This window comes from Exophiala spinifera (assembly GCF_000836115.1).
Source record: "Exophiala spinifera strain CBS 89968 unplaced genomic scaffold supercont1.2, whole genome shotgun sequence".
Lineage (NCBI taxonomy): Eukaryota > Fungi > Ascomycota > Eurotiomycetes > Chaetothyriales > Herpotrichiellaceae > Exophiala > Exophiala spinifera.
Window position 1 is genome coordinate 1,209,078 of NW_015622514.1, and position 17,970 is coordinate 1,227,047.

General features: G+C 50.7%; 9 protein-coding genes across 9 annotated transcripts; 6 read left to right on the forward strand and 3 right to left on the reverse strand.

Annotated features, from left to right (window-relative positions):
- Positions 1-458: 458 nt before the first annotated feature.
- On the reverse strand, positions 459-665 carry PV08_02724 (uncharacterized protein; the record flags this gene model as incomplete). The annotated part of the gene is made up of 1 exon (XM_016377082.1): positions 459-665. The coding sequence occupies one exon, from the start codon at positions 663-665 to the stop codon at positions 459-461; it is 207 nt and encodes a 68-aa protein (XP_016238652.1).
- Positions 666-1,114: 449 nt separating this feature from the next.
- On the forward strand, positions 1,115-1,945 carry PV08_02725 (uncharacterized protein; the record flags this gene model as incomplete). Its single annotated transcript, XM_016377083.1, has 1 exon — positions 1,115-1,945. One exon carries the CDS (start codon positions 1,115-1,117, stop codon positions 1,943-1,945), a length of 831 nt encoding a protein of 276 aa, XP_016238653.1.
- Positions 1,946-2,722: 777 nt separating this feature from the next.
- Positions 2,723-3,202, forward strand: PV08_02726 (uncharacterized protein; the record flags this gene model as incomplete). The annotated part of the gene is made up of 1 exon (XM_016377084.1): positions 2,723-3,202. The coding sequence occupies one exon, from the start codon at positions 2,723-2,725 to the stop codon at positions 3,200-3,202; it is 480 nt and encodes a 159-aa protein (XP_016238654.1).
- A 1,117-nt stretch (positions 3,203-4,319) lies between these two features.
- PV08_02727 (uncharacterized protein) lies at positions 4,320-6,387 on the reverse strand (the record flags this gene model as incomplete). The annotated part of the gene is made up of 5 exons (XM_016377085.1): positions 4,320-5,058; positions 5,114-5,526; positions 5,590-5,699; positions 5,759-6,059; positions 6,133-6,387. 5 exons carry the CDS (start codon positions 6,385-6,387, stop codon positions 4,320-4,322), a joined length of 1,818 nt encoding a protein of 605 aa, XP_016238655.1.
- A 1,806-nt stretch (positions 6,388-8,193) lies between these two features.
- Positions 8,194-9,609, forward strand: PV08_02728 (uncharacterized protein; the record flags this gene model as incomplete). Its single annotated transcript, XM_016377086.1, has 1 exon — positions 8,194-9,609. One exon carries the CDS (start codon positions 8,194-8,196, stop codon positions 9,607-9,609), a length of 1,416 nt encoding a protein of 471 aa, XP_016238656.1.
- A 562-nt stretch (positions 9,610-10,171) lies between these two features.
- Positions 10,172-11,335, forward strand: PV08_02729 (uncharacterized protein; the record flags this gene model as incomplete). The annotated part of the gene is made up of 1 exon (XM_016377087.1): positions 10,172-11,335. One exon carries the CDS (start codon positions 10,172-10,174, stop codon positions 11,333-11,335), a length of 1,164 nt encoding a protein of 387 aa, XP_016238657.1.
- Positions 11,336-12,477: 1,142 nt separating this feature from the next.
- On the forward strand, positions 12,478-13,893 carry PV08_02730 (uncharacterized protein; the record flags this gene model as incomplete). The annotated part of the gene is made up of 1 exon (XM_016377088.1): positions 12,478-13,893. The coding sequence occupies one exon, from the start codon at positions 12,478-12,480 to the stop codon at positions 13,891-13,893; it is 1,416 nt and encodes a 471-aa protein (XP_016238658.1).
- Positions 13,894-14,040: 147 nt separating this feature from the next.
- PV08_02731 (uncharacterized protein) lies at positions 14,041-15,442 on the reverse strand (the record flags this gene model as incomplete). Its single annotated transcript, XM_016377089.1, has 5 exons — positions 14,041-14,336; positions 14,403-14,697; positions 14,767-14,885; positions 14,941-15,268; positions 15,326-15,442. The coding sequence occupies 5 exons, from the start codon at positions 15,440-15,442 to the stop codon at positions 14,041-14,043; spliced, it is 1,155 nt and encodes a 384-aa protein (XP_016238659.1).
- Positions 15,443-15,965: 523 nt separating this feature from the next.
- PV08_02732 (uncharacterized protein) lies at positions 15,966-17,835 on the forward strand (the record flags this gene model as incomplete). The annotated part of the gene is made up of 4 exons (XM_016377090.1): positions 15,966-16,404; positions 16,456-16,949; positions 17,113-17,393; positions 17,472-17,835. 4 exons carry the CDS (start codon positions 15,966-15,968, stop codon positions 17,833-17,835), a joined length of 1,578 nt encoding a protein of 525 aa, XP_016238660.1.
- Positions 17,836-17,970: the final 135 nt, after the last annotated feature.

Consider the following 17,970-nt stretch of genomic DNA (forward strand, 5'->3'; position numbering starts at 1 on the left):
TGTTCTGTCTGTGAGAGTGACCGTTGCGCCATGTAGGCTCACATCAACTACTCCTCTACTGTGGGGGCCTACTTCGCCGGCGCTGATGGCCAGATCCTTCAGGGTTTAGTGGAGGAGTATGCCCGCTGTGCCAACCACCATTCCTAGTTCAAGTCAGAGTGCAAAGGACTGACGCCGGGATATGTTTCTCACGTGTTGCCACATTTACTAAATTTAGTCAGGTCAATTGACCGCTCGAGTTCAACATTGGAGTTGTACTCAGTCAACTAGAGAGGTCTATGGCCAGGATAACGCGATTACACGAGCAAAATATCCATACTTGTTCCATCTTGTTAGCTAGTATGGCTTCCATGTTGACACCAAGCCTTTTAAGAAGCTCGTTTGCATTTGGTGCAATATGAACAGCAGTTTCTAGTTCTCGAGCAAATCTGCTCTGTTCAAAGATTTTTTTGAGCAAGTTAGTTAGTGTACTTATTACGCTGGACACGTTCAACCGGGTTATTGGCCTGGACTTGGTGTCCTTGTTTTCTCAAGCCAATCCCAGCAGCCAAACCAGCAACGCCGGCACCAACAATCAAGATATTGAGGCCTTCATCTGGAGATTCGTCGGTTGCGGATCCATTCATCCCATTCGTAACGCTTGTTTGTATATCACTGGTAGTCATGGTCACAGCTTTTCGCAGAACTGGCTTGGTTACTGATCGTAAAAAAAAAGATTTCGGGCGCTATCCCCTTTATTTAGTACATGACTTTTTACTGAATCCAATACCCATGTTTGTGATTGTCATCCGTCTTAAAACCAAATGGGAGAAACTGTTTTGAGGTGCAGTGACACCCGAGGTGGCCCGAGGGAGCCCCAGTTTCGGTCTCACATGAGCCTCGGGCGGCGTTTGTGGGATCCGTCCCACATACCCTGGATTCTTACCCTCCACTTACCTTAAAAACCATGACCTGGGTGTGGAGAAGGCACCAAGCTTGCAGGAAGGGCCGGTTTAGGTCACACCGGATAACAGTATCTACAGAACGAGAGATGTACATATTAGCACAGCCCATTTTTGTCTGAGATTCTAAATTGGGAATATCCCACCGGGGCAAGAAGACAGCAATTTTCATGATGACTGATTTTTCTTCAATCCAGAACTCGGTGTTGGTCGCCGCGCGAGATGCAGCGCTGCAAAAACAGGCAGCCAATACCCTGGACGGGAAAGTGGCTATCGTGTCAGGGTCAAGTTCAGGAATAGGGAAAGCAATTGCTGTCGAACTAGCATCTCGAGGTGCAGCGGTTATCATCAATTATCCTCTGCCAAGTCTCGAGGCCGAAGCAACCGCTGTGCTAGAACTTCTCCCAACACCGTCGAAAGCTGTATGTGCGGACATGGGCTCGAAAGACGGTCCTGCACTAGTAGTGGAAGCGGCTGTTAAAGCGTTTGGAAAGATCGACATTATAGTCAATAATGCAGCTATCGCTGTCAACAAACCGTTTGAGGAGCAAACGCTGGACGATTGGAATCGGCTGGTCAACGTCAACGGACGAGGAGTCTTCCTGCTTACCCAGGCCGCACTACCGTACCTCACACAGCCCGGAAGCAGGATCGTCAACATCTGCAGTGCATCGTCGCGAGCACCTCCGCCCCTGCAGACCATCTACGCGGGGACGAAAGGCATGGTGGACAGCTTTACTCGTTGCTGGGCCAAGGAGCTGTCGCGGAAATATGGGTGTACAGTAAATGCTGTCAGTCCAGGACCAACACGGACCGAAGGGTTTGCGGCAGCTGGACCAGAGGCCATGAAGATCTTGCAGCCGACAATTGACAGTATTCCAGCTGCTCCAAGAATGGCAGAAGCTTCGGAGATTGCATACGCGGTTGCATTTCTGTGCGAAGAGAGGGCCAGGTGGATTAATGGATTGCATCTTCATGCAAACGGCGGCCTGGTTGTGGACTGAGTCCGATATTGAAGAAATCTAAGACTGTGTAACAGCGGGTTTGATGTGGTATAATCTGTCTTGCCTTTATGTAACTATCTATTCGTGAGAAGGCTTCACTCCGGATCTTCCACCATAATCTTCCCCCAGCGGCTGCGATTCAATAGTGACAGGAAGTGATTCTTGTAACATATATAACATTCTAGCTCACTTATTCAACGCGCGTTTCTCTTCATCACCGATGATGTTGTTTCGTGTTGTCATTATTGATCTTATAACCAACGCTGACATATCAAAGTATTCCGCCCAATCCTTCCCACTCTCAGTCATTCCACTGCGTTTCACCGGACCTATCAAAGACATCGACGATCAATGGGTGTGCAAGACAAATCGCTCGCTTTCCCTTCTGGAAGCTAAGACGAATCTCACTGAGTCTAACTCCAGAACGAAATGCCTAGAAAGCCTGGCTGATGATCTCGGCTGGGACTTTCGGCTCGTTTTGATATTGACCCCCACATTCGGAAGTTATATAGCTATAATCAACCCCCAATGCTTAGTTCTTCTTGCTGTAGGTAGTTCTCGGCTTGTACTTTCGGCTCGTGTAAACGTCGGCCCCACACTCGGCTTCTTGCGAGCCGGCATCCTTGAACGCGGGCCCTTATAGAACGTCTTAAGCAAAAGGCGTTAGAAGTAATGCGCAATAGAACTAAATTTTCATATATTTGTGGGAGTGTTTGTCTCATCTAAAGTCGTGGTTCTGGTTCAACCGTCAACCTACCTCAGAATAAATCCTATATCATGCCGTACACGACCGAACATTTCTTGGACTACATCAGGGCGTTTAATATCCCAGATTGGGACAAACAACATGCATTTTATGCACAAGACGTTACTTTGGACCTACCTACTGGTGACAATATCCCGACGCTGAAAGGGTCGGAAGGAATCAAGGGCCACTACCGAACTCTTTTACACAATTTCACTGAGAAATTAGTACCGATTGAAGTGATCATTGAGGGTGACCGGATCTTTTTCTGGATGGAAACGAACTTTCAAGCAAAAGCTCCAGGCCCAGCACCAAGTGGATTTACCGTTGAAGCAGGCGACATCGTCCGAGTTGTCGTGTGGGCGTACTACGAGTGTGAGGGAGATCTCATGAAAACTATCGTTACAAACCAACTAAGTGCGGAGTTCATCGGAAAGACCATGACACTGGAGGAGGCAATTAAAGACAGCCAGTCTCGCGCAAAGAGGCCCGAGCTCTTACTGCAGTATTAGGGCGTGCAAGAAGCAACTTGACTGCGAGAGCGCACAGGGCAGTACAGATGTACTTGCTGCCCTGGAGCTACAGATAGGATTCTAAAGTGTTAGATGGACAGTTTCCGAAGGAAGTAGCACAGATCACCATGTGTTGAAGGAATAGTCCTTATGGCATAGTCGTTGCTCAGGTACATCGCGTTTGCCCCATGCCGTTTGAGCCCATTGGACTAGCAGTTCTTCAAAGAGAGTGGTAGCACTGACCTAAACTTCTATCACTTGACCGTCGACGATGATCTTCGCCACTGCGTCTGGGCCTTTTCGAATTCCTTGAACGTGGCAGAAAAAGGTTTAGTAAACTGCGCGTGTACAGATCCGTTGATGTTATCAGCAGCTTCGGTCAGTGTCATGGCCGGGGAGAGCCCTGTGTCACTAATTTTATATCGCCTCAATGCAATAGCCATGTATTGACTCTTAGAAATATCTGCTGCCGTGGATGTGAAGTATAATAGGAGGTATTCGGCTGCACCATGGTATGAATCCCAGTCGGGAAGCGGTGTTAACTATCCGACCGCCCCACGACTGATTACGTTTAGTAGACACCACGAGACCACGCGCAGGTACCTGAGAACATTGACATTTAGTATCCTCTTCGACACGAGTGCCTGGCTCGGCTCCACTTAGCCACAGGTACACTTTTGCCAGAGCACTTCAAATGAAAGTCTGTGCAACTTTATTGTGAAGGACGGAGAAATCTACTCTTGGTCTCTGTAACATACAACTGGAGGTCAGTTTATCCTTCTGCGGGATTGTGAAAGGTTCTGTTAAAGAGTTTCAGATAGCAGAAAAGGTGACTACCGACTGGACTAGGGCTGGTCAGACGCGCCATACCACGTGATAGAGAATCGTAAGACCCATGCTGTCCCTACATCCTCTCTGCAGAATACAGATTGGATCACGGTTCGATTTACATGAAGGAGTCCTGTACTATCTTCCTTCTTAAACCAGTCTGGTGAAGATCTTGCCTATCTCCTTGTTTCGCTCCATAAGATGCTCCTGCATAGCATTTGGATCCCTTTTCGAGAGCTCTATAGCGACTCCGGCGCATTTTTTAATAGATGGAAGTGCTCAAGTCCCACTAGGCGCTGTGTTCAGCCTCTCGGTGGCGGTGTTTAGCGTGGAGCTCTTCTATCGGCGCATCTACACCGTAGTTCATGGTGTCGCGCATAGACCCCAGGAAAACTGCCAGAACCATCGCTACGACGCCAAATGGTGCGGCTATGATGTAGACGACTCGGATTGAGTCTGCAAATGCCTGCTTGAAGGCCTTGACGCCCGCTTCGATGATCGCTGGGGTGACTCCAGGGACATTGGCTACAGCGGCCGAGTCTCCTGAACCCAAGGCCCCTATAAATGCTCCGATCGAGGTGGCTGGCAAGCCCAACTTAAGAACGACTGGCGCAATTTCCTTCGGCAAATTAATCTTCAGGCGAGTGTTTAGGGCTGTGCTGTAGATAGCTGTGAATACTGTTGCAGCAAGTGCTCGAGCAGATGTTGGCAAAGCTGAAGAGGTGCCAATGAGCTTGTGAGGGACAGCGAGTTGAACTCCCGCAATGATCAAAATAATTGGCCCACCAAATCCGAGACCTGCGACGCTGACAAATATGATCTGACGCAGGCCATCAGAAGGTTGGAGTGTAGCAAGGCCAACAAGTCCTCCGGTCCAGACGAAAAAGGATGCCGCCATCGGTGAGCGTATGGTCCGGAGCTTCGTTGACCAGAACCCAAAGACAAAAGTGCCAACACATGCCATCAAAGGATAGGGTACGACTCGTGCTACAACCTTTAATGGATCTGTGGCGTAGATAACTGCAGACCTGGAGAGAGCTCAACATTAGCGCATCCACTTGCTGAAGCCAACATGACACCTACTGGACGTTGTAGAAAACGGCAACTGCGAAGAGCATAATGCCTTCGATGCAAATGAGAACCATACAAAGAGCGAAAGTCCGACCCTTGCTCTTCCCTCCTTCAAATAGACGGTGATCGACTAGAGGAACTTTTGTTCCTTTCCATTCAAATAGGACAAAGACGACCAAAATCACGAGTCCGATCACGAGAGTGCACAGGGTTCTTGCGTTCTTCCAGCTGTACAAGTTGCCCCCCAGATTGAGACCAACCAAAAACAGGGAGAGGCCGGAAGCTAGCAGGAAGGAACCGGCGAGGTCAAGTTTGAGTACCTTCTGCAAGAACGAGAGGTGGTCGTATCGGGAGTGTCGCTTTGGTGGCTTATAGCCAAAGAAGATTCCAAGAATTGACAATCCCCAGAGACCCATTTGCAACCACTAAATCCAGTCATTCCCTCAGTCAGAAACCTTGTTTCAAAATTCAAGTGCTTGCGTACCTACCCAAAAATTTGTCCAGCCTCTCTTCTCGTCCAACCTCGTGAATCCTCCCAGTGCAACGGGACCGGAACAGGCCGCGATAATGGATGCAACGTTGATTCCTGCTTGAGTCACTACACCAAATCGGATGAGTATATGATATAAAATTTGTCTGGCCTTGATCCAATCATACCTGGTCGCCACTTTCGGGGCACTACCTCACTAGGCACAACATAGACAAGAGGCGCTGATGCAGGGCCAACTCCGATCAGAGCTTGGGCGGCAATGAGACGGTTGATGTTGTGAGAACCAGGAGCGACGGCACAGCCAATAAATGAGACGATACCAGTTCCAATTAGTAGAGATTTGCGGGCTTGGAATAAGTCGGCCGCCGAGCACAGGATGGGTGCCAGGACTGTCTGCACCAACGTGCAAGCATTCGGTACCCAGGCTTCTGCAGCAGTATTGTTGAGATCGCGTCCAATGTAGGTGATCTGTAAGATATAGAATCAGCCAGAAGCACGAACAAATTGTCGTACTGGGTGTCCTAGGGCCTCGAGTACGTACCACCGCTGGAGGACCCTGGATAGCGATGGTCTGGGCCAGATTCATGAGCCAAATAGCAGCAATGGCAATGTAGGTCCGCATATGCAGCTCAGGCTCTTCATCCACCTCATCATAGTGAAGATTGAGGTCATAGTCAGTGGCGACATTCTCGACGTGCACTTCTTCCTGAGTCTGCTCCTTTCCAATGATATTACTTGAGGAATCTTCAATATACTGCGATGCCTCAAGCGTGTCTGCAGCGTCCTTAGAAGTCATGATGCTCGTCAGTGCGGTACGGATCAGCTTCAGAGTTGAGCTAAGGGAGAGGGGACAATGTACTTGTATACGCCTGAGCCTAAGCCTGACCCTCAGCCTCAGCATGAGCTCCTGGCTAGGTCTCAATGTACAGTAACTACCCCCACATCGATGACTACCCCGCCTTGTTTTGGGGGACTAAGTGGAGCCGAATACTGGAGACATAATGGTGAACCACCTCCAGATGAACACGTGAGTAATCCGTTCTATCAAAGTAGCTCGAGCACCTGTGAAAAAAAGTGCGGTTGCTCGGCCCCAAATGTAGTGGCTAGATCTAGAACTTTTAAGCCATAGCCGCAGAAGCAAAATCGTCGGGGCAAGATCAGTAACGCTGCCAGTACTACTTTCATCAAGTTCCTGTCATGGATCTGTGTGCGAATTTTTGGCAGAACCTGTGGCGGAGTTGCCCCCAGCTTTGTGGATGTGAAAACTGTAGACTACGGTGGTAGATTCCGCAGACAACTAAACCTTAGAACTGCTTCTGGCCATCCCATAATACAACCCACAAAGCCATAACAAAGAAAGACTGGGTATGGCTTCCTAGCGGTGCCAAAGCACGAACGAAATTAATTGATGAGGAAGTGTACAGCGGTCCGGATGATACTATGGGCATTCTCGTTACTGTGCGCGCTTTGATTTCTTACTGAGCTACCCACGGTGGCAAGATCTCATATATGGTGTCGATGTCAGCTAAGGGGAATCTAGGTCCATATCCCCCTTAAATACCTTCTCGACGTGGTTGAAATACACCACTTCAACCATTGCGGTGATGCCTTTTCCTGCAAGTTGAAATACCAGAGCCATAAGTTTGTAGGATCCATTACACTGAGAATGCGAGTCAATATCTTTGTGCATCATCAGGCCAGTATGCACACTGTGAATATTGTCAGTGACAGGATACACGTATGAGTAGATTTCAGGTGAACAGAAAAGCCTGCAACCGCGGGGCCCGACACCCCCAAGCACGCCTCTTGGTCCAGAGTACGCCATTACCTGCTTCTGATCACTCCGCTAACGAAGACGGTTGACTTGATTCCGCCACTCGAGATCTTGATAAGCTATTCTACCGATGTACTTGGGTTAATTCGCACAGGTGTTCGCACTACAGTACGGACTGCAGTTTTATGAGCACTGACAATACCGTCGCTGGTTACGAATTCGTGCTTTCCGTAGAGTCGAGAATGCGCCATGACAACTGTTCCGGCAGTGCCACTCACTACGTAACCACACAGAGGCAGAGTTGTTCTACTCGTCCTCGATATCTGAAACACCTGTCACTTCAAACAACTTTCTTAGCACCCCTTAGCTCGTTCAACGAACACAATCAGTTGTGTCATCAGTTTACTTCTGCCATTGACTATATTGACTTCGTACTACTCCATATTATCAACCAATTCCTGCCTAGCCTGAGCGCGTCACGTATGTCGACCACTAATACCCCCATGAATTCTATTAATTGGCCCGGGACCACATACTTTCCTCCAAGATCTAAGCAGTCCATTCGAATGGGGCCGACCTAATGAGGCCAATTCCGGATTGCTGGAGGACCCCGGCCCCTTTCTCCGTTCTGGAGTGTCAGGTCCGGAGTGGGCAAAAACCCCCCACGATTTGTAGTGTGAGCTCAGACCATCAGTCTACCGAGGCGTGAAAGTTCCAAATGCCCGACTACGTCCGGAAATTAAATTCATATAAATCCGAGGTATATTCTTGACGGATGCAGGCAATCAACAATCTCCTCCAATATTTACCTTCTAAGGAAGTGAGATCATGGGTTCCACGCAAGAGTCATTGCCAATTATCTGGCGCCACGAAACGTCCGAGGCTGAATATGAGCAGGCTACTGTAGGAAGAGTTTTTAACATGAGACGACCAACACGTCGGCCTCTCGCAGTGGTGCATGCGGCCAACGAATCACACATCGTCACGGCCGTCAAGTTGGCCATTCAACAGAAATGTCGAGTAGCAGTACGCTCCGGCGGTCATAGTTGGGCAGCTTGGAGTGTCCGAGAAGACAGCATCTTGATCGACCTGGGAAATTATCATCATATAGAACTCGACGAGGCCAACCACACGGTCTGTGTGTCGCCGAGCACTACTGGAAAGACTCTGAATGGACTCTTGAAGGAAAAAGGATTAATGTTTGCCGGTGGCCATTGTCCCGACGTGGGCTTGGGCGGCTTCCTCCTGCAAGGCGGCATGGGCTGGAATTGCAAGAATTGGGGCTGGGCTTGCGAGCAGCTGTTCGCCATCGACGCCGTGAATTCCCAAGGTGAACTCGTGCACTGCAACACTACAGAGAACTCGGACCTATTCTGGTGTGCCAGAGGAGCAGGACCTGGCTTCCCGGCCGTCGTAACCAAGTTTTACCTCCACGTCCGCCCTGCACCTACTCACATGCTGAGCACCGTCCTTTTCTACCCGCTTTCCAAGTATCATGAGGTCATGGAGTGGGTGATCAAGACTTCCAAAGGGTATGACAAGGACACTGAAATTGTTTCAGTCGCTGCTACGCCTCCAGCAGAGTTGGGCATTACACAGCCGTGCATCACACCGCTGTTTGTGACATTCAAGAACTCGGAGGAGGAAGCCAAAGCCGCCCTGAAGATTGCCAACGAGACCCGTCCAGCAGGCGCACTCCATGAGCTGATCAACCATCCAACCAACCTTGCAGAGCAATACAAGAACCAAGCGGAAGCAAACCCAGAGAACCACCGCTACTGTGCTGAGAATGCGTATATCAGCAACGACGCCGATGTCCCAGCCGTCCTTGAAAGGGCCTTCACCACCCTGCCCACCTCGAAGGCATTTTCGCTCTGGTATGCGATGTACCCGTGCAGTCGACGACAGCTACCTGACATGGCTCTCAGCATGGCGACAGACCACTACTTTGCCCTTTACACAGTCTGGGAGGACGCATCCGACGATGCTCGATGTCGCAAATGGGTCAAGGACATCATGACAGACGTGGAACGGCACAGCGACGGCTCATACTTGGGCGACTCGGACTTCCAGATTCGCCGGACCAAGTTCTGGAAGAGTGAAAACGGCACGCGTTTAATGGAGCTCCGACGAAAGCTAGATCCCACAGGCCTGATTTGCGGATATCTGGACGAAGATGATCGTTCAGGCACTGATGGATTACCGAACCAGCAAGAGTGGCGGGAGCTGCACTCGTCTATCTAAAGTTCTGCAGATTTATATTTAAACGGCCTCAGATACAATCCTTAGTAGATGACAGGATGTCTAGAGACCATGGGATAGATTCTGTTTGCTAGGAGATAATCAGGCCCTCTAGGTTCATAAAGCGACCCAAGACTACACAAGACGAAACATAATCATGTGATATTCAGATAAGGCCCCTCGAACCAATATCGTCAAGAGTCTAAGTTATTAGGCCTCTCGGAGCGATCTCTAGCCTCTCGCAGTTATCTTCGACAGGACTCAATATTCAAGCCAAGGAAATTCGAGATTGTAAATAAAGCGAAAGACGGGCAGACCTCTAAAGGACCCCCGGGGGGGGGGGGGGGGGGGGGGGGGGGGGGGGGGGGGGGGGGGGGGGGGGGGTCTTGGCATTGAGTGAAGAGGCAATAAGGCCCGTTTGACCAGATAAGCGTGCGGGCGAATCTTCGGTACTCGTCCTGCCAATCCGGATCGCTTTTTGCGCGCAAGCCCGATTTCGCAATCCTAATGAAGCTTTCGCACATCGCACAAAATCGACCAAGCAGGCCTTCTCTCTCCTGGCAACATGTCGCGACCAACCGAGGGTGAGCGACGCCGCATCCGAGACATCCTTCCTCAGCTCTATCTGGGTAGATGGCTACCGGGCGTTCTCAACTCGATTACCGATGTTCCTGGAGTCTTGGTCCATACACAATCGATCGAGCCTGACAATGACGTCCATACCGGGGTCACCACCATTCTGCCGCGGAAAGACTGGCATAAGTACTCGAGTCTCGCTGGTATGTTCCGGTTCAATGGCTGTGGTGAGATGACAGGCGCGCATTGGCTCAATGAGACTGGCCTGCTTAGCTCGCCCATTGTTATTACTGCGACATCCTCGGTCGGCGAGGGATATCGCGGTGTCACCGAATACAACTACCGGAATCACCGCAACGATGATGCGGAAATCGACGGTTTCATGTTCCCGCTTGTTGCAGAAACCTATGACGGCTACCTAAGTGATCCAGCGAGATTTACCGTCACCCCAGACCATGTGATGGAAGGCATCAAGAACGCGACGGCCGATGCTGTCCCTGAGGGCAACACTGGCGGCGGTACAGGGATGATTTGCCATCGCGTCAAGGGCGGAACCGGGTCCAGTAGCCGCATCATCAAGGGCTATGATCTTGAAGGGCGGGATGTTGACTACACTGTGGGTGTCCTAGTCCAAGCCAACTACGGCGCCTTGGAATCTCTTCGCATAGGTGGCGTGCCGGTTGGGCAGATTCTGATTCGGGAAGGAAAAGCCCCTGTGACGAGTGCCGACAGTGGCTTGGCTAAAGAGCCTCGCAAGGATGGCAGCATCATTGTCGTAATCGCCACAGACGTTCCTCTCATTCCAATTCAACTCCAAAGGCTCGCGACTCGTGCAACGGTCGGCTTGGCGAAGGTGGGCGGATACGGGAGCAATACCTCGGGAGATATCTTCCTTGCCTTCTCAACTGCCAATGAGGTGCCGCTGGAGGTATTGTCGCTGACCACGGAATCATCGTACAGGCCTCGTCCTAGAGCTGTCACGATGTCGGACAACGATACAATTGACGGTGTTTTTGAGGCGGTGGCTGACGCAACGGAAGAGGCCATTTACAATGCCATGTGCATGGCAAAATCCATAACGGGATTCAAGGGAAGGCGGGTCGAGGCACTAGACCTCAACGCTGTAAAGGCAATTGTTGAGAAAAGGGTCTAAAGCCAATAATAAGATGAAGGCGGGTTGAAGGTCGAGCGCCGGCTGGCGCCGTTTAGACCTATTCGGAGGGGAAATGTCGATAGCTGACTCCCTCCCAATACCCACCTAAACTCGCATAGACGGTCTCCGAGAAGAGCAGATAGAGTGGATTCCTATCCTGAGCAGTCTCCATTGTATCGGTGGCGGACTTGGATATTGCCGGTGCTGGCGCATCCGTACCGTTTTGAAGAGAAAGAATCTCTCTTCAAGCTGTTCAGCCGTTCCTGGCGCCAGGAGAGCCGCAGCTTTAGCTCCGAAGACATCCTTGCAGAATAATAGCCACATGAACCACAATGTTCGCCAATGAGAGCGTGAAGCAGAAGGGAGGGGAAAAGAGGCCTCCCGCGCTCCCCCCGTAGGCGGGGAGTTTTAAAAGCGGCGCCGTGAGGACGTGGGAATTTGACTCCACGCCATTTTCAAGTCGGGTACTGAGTACTTTTTGCCGAATTAACAAAGACTTGAGGAGTTCATCAGTTCGCCCTCCGCGACGTCTTTGATCCTGTGGCTATCAACATACTGACCCTGAGCACCAAAACTTATCCTTGAACCTATGTTCACTGGCCCGAATGCAAACTGGCCGATGAACGAAGGGCAAGCCTTTCTTCCAAAGCCATCCTACCTAGTTACACTCTGACCCCCCCTGATGTATCTCACCTTTCACACTACAGGCTCGTCAAACAGGTCGGACAAGAGAGCTTGCGATACCTGTAAAAAACTAAAGATCAAAGTATGTCCATGCATCATTCGCGGGATTGGCCCTCCTCTGACATTCTAGTGTCGGAACAACAACAATCAACTTGGGGATGCTGATACATCTGGCGATCCGTGCAATGAATGCCGACGTACCGGATCAAGATGCACATATTTGGACAAACCGAAGAAGCGTGGAAGGCGCTCTAAAGGGTCGGCTAGCCTCGATTCGAGATTGCAGCAAAGACAGGACTGACTTAGAGGCTAACAGGATAACATCTAACGCTCCTGTTCAGATAGGAGAGTTGGTAATGCCAGGACTCGCTGACCGAGCCGATCCAATCTCGAATTCCCTGGCCGACCAGTCACCAGGGGTCCAACTAACCACTTGGTCAACTTCAGAATTCCCAACCATGTGGACGTATGGGAATTTCGACACGGTTATGGCAACGCCAGAGCTGTGTGAGGATTTCAACTATGAAGGATCATCAAACCCCCCGGCAGTCGACCAGAGCGCATTTGCGTCCTCCTCCACCAGTCAAATGCCTCTTGGTGACGACTACAACATTGGCGGAATTGCCTGGGATCCTGCAAGTAAACCTGATGTCTATGATGGATTGTTGCCAGAGATGATGAGTCCATCCCCTATCACGCTAGATTCGAACGAGGACGAGGAGGTCCTGCGTGACATTCAGCAGTTCTTTGACAAAGCGTGGTTTATCTTCCCTCTCCTGTCTTATGAGTCGATTCGGTCCCAACTAAATACGCGACCTGCTTCGAAGGCGAACCCTCAGTTTCGTTGCTTACTACTTACTATTCGACTGGCGAACGCAACAGTTGAGCATCGGATGACCTCAGCACATAGTGCAACTCTCCTAGGCCTCATTCGGCGCATTGAGATTTGCCGGCATGACTATGACTTCGCCGAGCCACCAACGCTAGATGACGTGGTCACTTCGACGGTCTTATTCGTCGCATACAACATAATGGAGAAACACGTTCGTGCATTTCTTTTCCTAGATGAGGCTATTTCTCTTCTAGAAGAGGTGAACCCGGTGGGCGAAGCCGAGTTTCTCAGGAAGCAACTGATACAACAAGTCCTTTACAACACAGAAGCCGCTTCAGTTGCGATCTATGCTCACGGACGTCGAGGACGCCGAATGAAGAAGCCGGTGAAGTTGATAGACAAGCTTCCAACATCGTCATCTACGGATGGAAGCGTCACGCAGTTCGATAGACTGGCTTTCCAACTACTCAACAAACTCTCCCAAATACATCTGGCAAATGACGCCGAAGAGCTACAAACAACCAACACCAACCACCTGGAGGGCGATTTGAAAACCTTATTCGATGTCTCCCTACAACAGCATCAATTCTGTAGGATTCAGGCCGCTGATGTTGCAGTAACTCACCAATGGCAACTCTCCCAAAAGGCAGTCCTTGGCCGGGCGAGAGGGTTGCCAGTCTCAAGGCCAAGCTTGCAAGAAGTTGAGGACCTCGGCCTCACGGCTATGGCTTGGGTGTGCTCTTTGAAGGAAGGTGAGCTACGGATTGTTGGTTTGGGAAAATTAGCAGGGCTGGCACGGGCCATTCACACGATTGCAGGAAACAACTGCTGCGATTACGCCATTGCCGGGCTCGTGGGCGCTGTCATGAAAGAGGATCACGATCATCAGTTCACTTCTGAGTTAGCAGAAGTTATCATGCCGAGGTTGTCGGTTCCGCTTCCGATAGAAGGACCACTCCAAAACGACTATGCAAACAATCGACTCCGAGCCCACCAGTATCCAGCTGATGGTCAAATTTGGCCCCTCAACGATGGTTGGTAATTTTCTATCTGAAGGTGTCGGTGGATATCCCTCATGCCTACAGGCACATTGACTACACTGCTTCGGTTTTCAATACCATTTTAATCCTTTTACTCTGAGGTTTCGTTGTACAGACGTGCATGAGCTTTCTCAAAGCTTCCAGCAAAACTATTCGACTTCATCCTCGAATGCAGTCACGAACCTGTCAACCTGCCCTCGCAGCCACGACTTCACAACTCTTGCCTCCAACGGAAACGTGAATCCGTGAGGCACACCCTGTAGTACCTCCTCGGAGACAGCCACACCAGACGAGCGTAGAAGTTGTGCATACGCAAGTCCTTGAGCTCGAAGATCATCACATGCGGCGACCGTAATGTGAGTTCTGGCATGTCGTTTACTTGGTTTCGCCAATAAGGGCGAAATGAACGGGTGGCACTCATCAGTCTTCCCACCTGTATATAGTTCTATGGCAGAAATATGAGCATGGGAATGGTTTCATTGTGGTACTTTTCGGGAAGGAGGACACTCACTTATAAGGCTGTCGAAACCCTCCACTACGGCGGCTGTGGGCAAAGGTGCGTCTCGGAACAGCTTTTCATTCGAACTGAGTTCCAGCTCCCGGCTGCGTTCAAACAAATGCTGAGCTTGGTAGGCTGCCGTCACTGGCACTACCAGACTGATCAATTTCAGTTGAGGCTGATGCGACTGGCTGTCCCTTTGCGAGTGCTTGAGTGCCACTGCGGCTGCGAGATTGCCTCCGGCCGAGGCGCCCCACAAGCCAAGCCGACGGATATCGATGTTGTACGCCGGAGCATTCTCCATGACCTTTTGAATGAAGACGGTTAACGTTTCAAATGGCTAAATAACGTCATGAATTGTTCAAGATGCTCTTACCCAGTCTATTGATTGGCAACAGTCTTCAAAAGCAGCTGGAAATGGATGCTCTGGAGCAAGTCTGTAGTCCACCCCCAAACAGACCGCTCGAACCTCCGAAGCGAAAAACTTCGCAAAGACTCAAGACTTATCAGTTTCCCGCATTGTCATTGGTCGGTGCAAGACAAGACTCACCGTCATCGCCGTGGGGCTTTCCATGAATCCATCCTCCACCGTGAAGCATCAATATCGCAGGTCTGGGCCGTATGCTTTGCTCTTCCGGGTCGATTTCAGGGTCATAAACCCTAAGGCTGAAACTATCTCCATCACCGCTATTGGCACAAGGGATCCTGACATCGTGGACCTTCACGGGCACGGCCTTCCGTCGACGTTCGAAAGTGGAGTTGTTTCGTTGCTCGGCGAGAGGACCGTTGAGTAGTGTTTCTTCCACCCAAGCACGCATCCCTTCGACGTCCGTTCCAAGGGGAGCTTTGAGTAGGTCAACCGGTAGCTCGGCAAGCTCCTATGGAGGGCACCAGTGAGTTTTCGCCTAGCATAGAGGTATACAATCGTAGCGCACCTCGAAAAAATTCATGTCCGGTCTCAGCAATTCGCATACCGAGTCAGGGCTGATGCCGAATGCCTGGTAAAGCATTTCTGCGTTAGGCCTGGGCAGCACGCTTTGAACACCATCCATGGTCGAGGGTATCGTGGGATTTGCTGGGTTCTCAGTTGCGACCGATGCCATCTCTCCGCTGCTTGAAAGACGAATATTCTTGTTCTAAGAGAGTGTTGCAAAGACAACTGAGCCGCTGTTTGGCAGTTGACTTGTCACCAATTATCTAAGATTTTGAGGCGCCCTTGTTGTCCTCGGCCTGAGGTGAATTGACCGGATGGGGAATTTCTGTTTTGGGTCAACCCCCCGATTGGTCTCTAGCGCCCCATTTTCCATGACTCTACCTCGAGAGAGTTCAGAGAGAGTTCAGGTAAGACCCAAGTGTTTCTCCAGATTCCTCGCACGTTCACTCTCCACGAAATCCCCAGAAGATGTGCGGAGTGATGGGATTCCAGAACGGGCAATTTCCCAAACGGCAAGGTCAGACGCCTTTCCATCAAGATATTTAAGGCTTGTATGACTATGGACGTCTTAGAAAACTTCATAATTTGGGACTTCGCTGGTTTTCTTGATTCTAATTTGGTACGACGATTGTCCAGAAACAATGACACCCACCAAACCCGAGATTGTGGCTTTCCAGCAGACCGAATTTGCCTCGACACCGCCTCAGGGGCGTGAAATTATTGAACATCCCAAAGGCTGGGCAAACTGGCGAGTCTTGCTCAATGGCATCATCATTGGTCTCTCCGTCGGGCTGTTCGGTTACGATAACTCCTTTGCAGCTCCGCTTGTGGCCCTGCCCTTGTTCATCACGAAGTATCAAGGCGCCGGGATCGCCTTCACAGCCCGCAATCTAGACTTGGTCATCACCGTTCCCCTCGTTGGAGCCGCATTGGGTACATTTGTTGCGACGCCGTTGATGAGATACCTCGGCCGCAAGAAGGCATTTCTGGTCGCATATTTCCTGCTGTGCGTTCCTGGGTCGTTCCTACAACTTTTTGCCCCCGACTTGGGAGCTCTGGTGGTTGGCCGATTCTGGAATTGTAAGGCCTGAGAAAAGAGGCTTAGAGATTGATGGCTGACTGTTTCTTCAGATGTCGGAGTAAGCGTTCTCACCACTACTGCTCCACTGTATCTTTCCGAGCTGGTACCACCACATGTCCGAGCAAGGTCGGTCGGGTTCTGTATTGCAGGGAGCTCAGCGACAGGCATCATCGGAACTACCGTGGTGTGGGCAACCGCACGGCTTACCGACTCTCGCCAGTACAAAGTTCCCCTGGCGATCCAAGTAGCATTGCCCGCTGCCTTTGGACTACTTACCCTCCTTGCGGACGAGTCTCCATCTTGGTACATCCAACATGATCAACTAGAAGCAGCACGATCCACTCTCATGCGACTTCGGAACAACAAGGTGGACCTCGTGGAAGCAGAGTTGACTCTAATCCAGGCTGCAATGAGTGCAAGTACGGCTCGCCAAGCTGGTGTACGATTCTGGGACATCCTAAAGCCAGAGCACTTGAAGCGTACTCTAACGGCGGGAGCCTTGCTGCCTCTCAGCCAGGTTGGCGGCCAGATCTTGGTTCTCACTGTAAGATCCCCCAAGGTGTTCTGCTGTACGGTCACCTGCATGCTCAGTTCGAGCATGCGAATCCCCCAATCCTCCCGGCTTGCTATGGCATATTTTGGAGCATTGTACACTCCTACTCCTCTGTACAAGGACGACGTTCATGATGCTGACAAACTTCGCGCAGTATTCAACCGTGTTACTTGTACAAAGCGGCGTCGCCAATCCCTTCGAAATTACCATCATCATCTCGTGCCTCACGTTCCTTGGTACGATTGTGGGCCCGGTTTTGGTGGACTCGGCCGGACGAAGACCCGTCGCCCTTATTGGATTCTCGATTCTCTTCATCCTGGATATGACTGCTGGTGGGCTTGGTGCGGCAGGCCTGACAACAAAGAGCCAGAGGCTCGGGCTTGCTGCGGTGTTCATTATATTTGCCTTCTTCAACGCTGTCTCCTTCCAATCGCTGTAAGTACACTTCTGGTGTTTGTCACAGGGCTCTATGCCACCAGCTTGGATAAATTGCTGACGGTGTGGTCATAAAAGATCATACCTGCTTCCCACGGAGGTATCGACAGCCGCCCTCCGAGAGCCAACCGTCTCATGGGCAGTATTCTGGTCCTACGCGACGGCCATTATCACAACATTTGCGGTTCCTCAGATCACGGCTCCCGACGCTGGTAACCTGGGTGTCAAGACTGCTTTCATCTTCGGCGGCTGCGTCTTCTTGACCGCAATCTGGTCTTATTTCTATCTGCCAGAGACAAAGGCCCGGACAGTTGCCGAAATTGATGAGATGTACCGGATCAGTCTACCAATGCGAAAGTGGAGAAAACACCAGTGCCAGGTACTGAATGAAGCTGCTCTTGGACTTCCACAGGATGAAACTGGGCGAGATACCAGGGTGTAGATCCGTGTCAAACAAGGTGAAGCGTCGGTATTGTAACCACAGCGGTTGAAAGAAGAGACACGTGGAGACTATTCTAGCCTTTTAGCACTGGCCCCATCGATGTGCTATCTGACCAGTCATCAAGTGCTATTATAG